This window comes from Nanorana parkeri, unplaced genomic scaffold, assembly GCF_000935625.1.
Source record: "Nanorana parkeri isolate BGI_ZX_2015 unplaced genomic scaffold, ASM93562v1 scaffold488, whole genome shotgun sequence".
NCBI lineage: Eukaryota > Metazoa > Chordata > Amphibia > Anura > Dicroglossidae > Nanorana > Nanorana parkeri.
In genome coordinates this window covers 1,056,642-1,059,714 of record NW_017306756.1, presented here as the reverse complement: position 1 = coordinate 1,059,714, position 3,073 = coordinate 1,056,642, and the positions used below count along the sequence as shown (strand labels likewise).

Sequence of the window (3,073 nt, the reverse complement as noted above, 5' to 3'; positions counted from 1 at the left end):
CATGGCACGGGTCATGTGTCCACTGCTGATTGTAGCATTTCAGGAATGGCCTCACCCGCCGTCCTTCATGTTACCTCGTATAACAGGGATAGGCCACCGTGCATTCCAGCAGTTGTGAGACTACAAATCCCATGAGCCATTGCAAGACTCTGACCACCACAGGTATGACTCCCGGGGCAGAGGCGATTTGTAGTTTCAGCACTAGGCTGCCTAGCCCTGTTATATAAGATTGAGCCTCTCGCTGCTGGCGACATCACCCGCCTGTGGTGTATACAACTGAACCTGAGGCTGTTCACAGTGTTACACAAGTACAGCACCAAATACCAAGACAAAGATGGCGTCTATGAGAGGGAAGGTGCCACGTGTTTGTAATGTGAAGCAAGGATAGAAGAGGTCAGCAAGAGAATTCTATGTACGTGACTTGTATTTGTTTCACACAAGCGGACAACAACGGATCAGTCACCGGCGGTCTCCCTGCAGATGCTTTTACCTCAGTACTGACTTACCGTGACTTGCTATGCTCTGTGTGGAGGCGGCCATCTTGGTAGAGGCAGGTCTGTGCTTCCTCCTGTTGGATCTGCCCTCCTGATGACGGGTGGGGTAATGATAGAGGTAGAGGAAGCACAGGAAGCGTAGAACGGATGAAGCAGAAGCAGGGAGATCCTTGTGCTGCATGTCCTCGGGTACAGCTTCTTCTCCAGCAAAAACAGTGGGCAGCACTGTGGTGACATCACAAATTCTCATCGCTCAGTGCCATAGATGATCTCACACTGCAGCTATGACGCTACAAAGCAGGAGTGCCTGGACACAGGAAGTTCTCTGATATCAGTTGTGCCTGGACACAGTAAATGCACCGATATCAGGAGTGCCTGGACATAGGAAGTGAATTGATATCAGGAGCGCCTAGACACAGGAAGTGAATTGATATCAGGAGTGCCTAGACACAGGAAGTTCTCTGATATCAGTTGTGCCTGGACACAGGAAGTTCTCTGATATCAGGAGTGCCTGGACACAGTAAATGCACCGATATCAGGAGTGCCTGGACATAGGAAGTGAATTGATATCAGGAGCGCCTAGACACAGGAAGTGAATTGATATCAGGAGTGCCTAGACACAGGAAATGCACCGATATCAGGAGTGCCTAGACACAGGAAGTGCACTAATATATCAGGAGTGCATAGGCACAGGAAGTGCAGTGATATCAGGAGTGCATAGGCACAGGAAGTGCAGTGATATCAGGAGTGCCTGGACACAGGAAGTGCACTGAGATATCAGGAGTGCCTGGACACAGGAAGTGCACTGCTATCAGGAGTGCCTAGACACAGGAAGTGCACTGCTATCAGGATTGCTTAGACACAGGAAGTGTACTGCTTTCAGGAGTGCCTAGACACAGGAAGTGCACTGAGATATCAGGAGTGCCTGGACACAGGAAGTGCACTGATATCAGGAGTGCCTGGACACAGGTAAAGCTCTGTAGAGTTATAATAGTTTAGCCAGGAAATCACTGGAGTGTTGGTGAGTATTTTAGCTGCTTGTTGTGTGAAGGAAATGTAGACATAGGGTCTCTTTCCTGATGAAGGGGGAGGAGCCTGTGAAATGCGTTAGCGATATCTTTTAAACTCTAATTGTAAACAATTCATTTTCACTGAACTTTTCCTCACCTCGCGGCCCTCTCCTCGTTATATATACTTTGGGGATCCCCGGGAACACCCGGGCTGACAAAAACCCGTCTTCGAATGTTGGAGTTGAAACGCATGTAATGCACATCTGCGTCCAGCGCCGTACAGAGGCGGGTGAGGGAAGGTAACAACATAGGAGAATATTCTGTTATCTGGGAGGGTCTAATAATGGAACATTCTTCCTCGCACATCCTGTGTATGTCTGCGCGGCTCTCGCTCACTCTTCGCTCTCTCCGCTCCTCCAGCTGCAGGAATTTGCGCATTTTGACTTTGCGGTGTGGCGGAAGAGATACATGCAGTGGATCGGTCAGATGAAGTCGCGGATTCTGGACGTCTTCCGAGGAATTGACCGCGACCAGGACGGACGCATCAGTCAGCGCGAGTTCATGGACAGCGTGCTCTCCTCCCGTGAGTAACCACACGGCCGCCTCACAGTGTGCAGTGAAATCATAGTTTTAGGCCACGCCCACATGTGATGCCGAGCTCCCTGATTGAATGAACTGAAATCCAGTGAATGAAAGGGGCGGGGCCAGGGACAGTGAGACTGGGGAGGTTAGAGCTAGATGATGCTGGACGTCCTCCAGCCAGGAAGTGAGGCGGAGCTCTATCTGGCTTGCTGCAGCTTCTAATGCACATTGTGAGGAACACCCAGTGTGCAGTGATATCAGAGGAAGTCCAGAAGAGGAGCCGGTACAACTGAAGGGAAGGACGGAGGTCAGATAGAAGACTGAAGGGGAGGACGGAGGTCAGATAGAAGACTGAAGGGGAGGTCGGAGGTCAGATATAATAATGAATGTTCTCCTTCCAGGATTTCCCACCAACTCTCTGGAGATGACGGCCGTGGCAAACATTTTCGATATAAATGGTGACGGATTCATTGACTATTATGAGTTTGTGAGCGCGCTGCACCCCAGCAGAGACCCCATGCGGAGGATCGTCGACGCCGACCGCATTCAGGACGAGGTGAGGTCTGGACTCCGCCCCCCCCCTGGTGGACGCACAATTATCTACTTCTAGTAATTAATTTCAGACGTTGGGAATGTATTACCTGCAGAATGCAAAACGCGTCTCTGTGTGTCCCCGACAGGTGAACCGGCAGGTCGCTCAGTGTAACTGCGCCAAGCGATTCCAGGTGGAGCAGATCAGCGCCAACCGCTACCGAGTAAGTGCCCTCCGCTGTCCCGGGAACTCAGCTCAGGGATGGGGGGAGCCCCTCATAATGGGCACAGCGGGTGTACAGACCCGGGAACTCAGCACAGGGATGGGGGGAGCTCCTCATAATGGGCACAGCGGGTGTACAGACCCGGGGACTCAGCACAGGGATGGTGGGAGTCCCTCATAATGGGCACAGCGGGTGTACAGACCCGGGAACTCAGCACAGGGATGGGGGGAGC

At 51.9% G+C, this 3,073-nt stretch overlaps 1 protein-coding gene across 1 annotated transcript in view; it reads left to right on the top strand.

Moving 5' to 3' along the window:
- The window catches only part of LOC108790618 (microtubule-actin cross-linking factor 1-like), a 23,772-nt gene that overhangs the window by 3,669 nt on the left and 17,030 nt on the right, over window positions 1-3,073 (top strand). Inside the window, exons 4-6 of the mRNA XM_018560926.1 lie at window positions 1,925-2,087; window positions 2,488-2,642; window positions 2,767-2,841. Of these exons, the coding sequence (XP_018416428.1) occupies window positions 1,925-2,087; window positions 2,488-2,642; window positions 2,767-2,841 (393 nt within the window). The remainder of the gene's footprint in view (window positions 1-1,924; window positions 2,088-2,487; window positions 2,643-2,766; window positions 2,842-3,073) is intronic.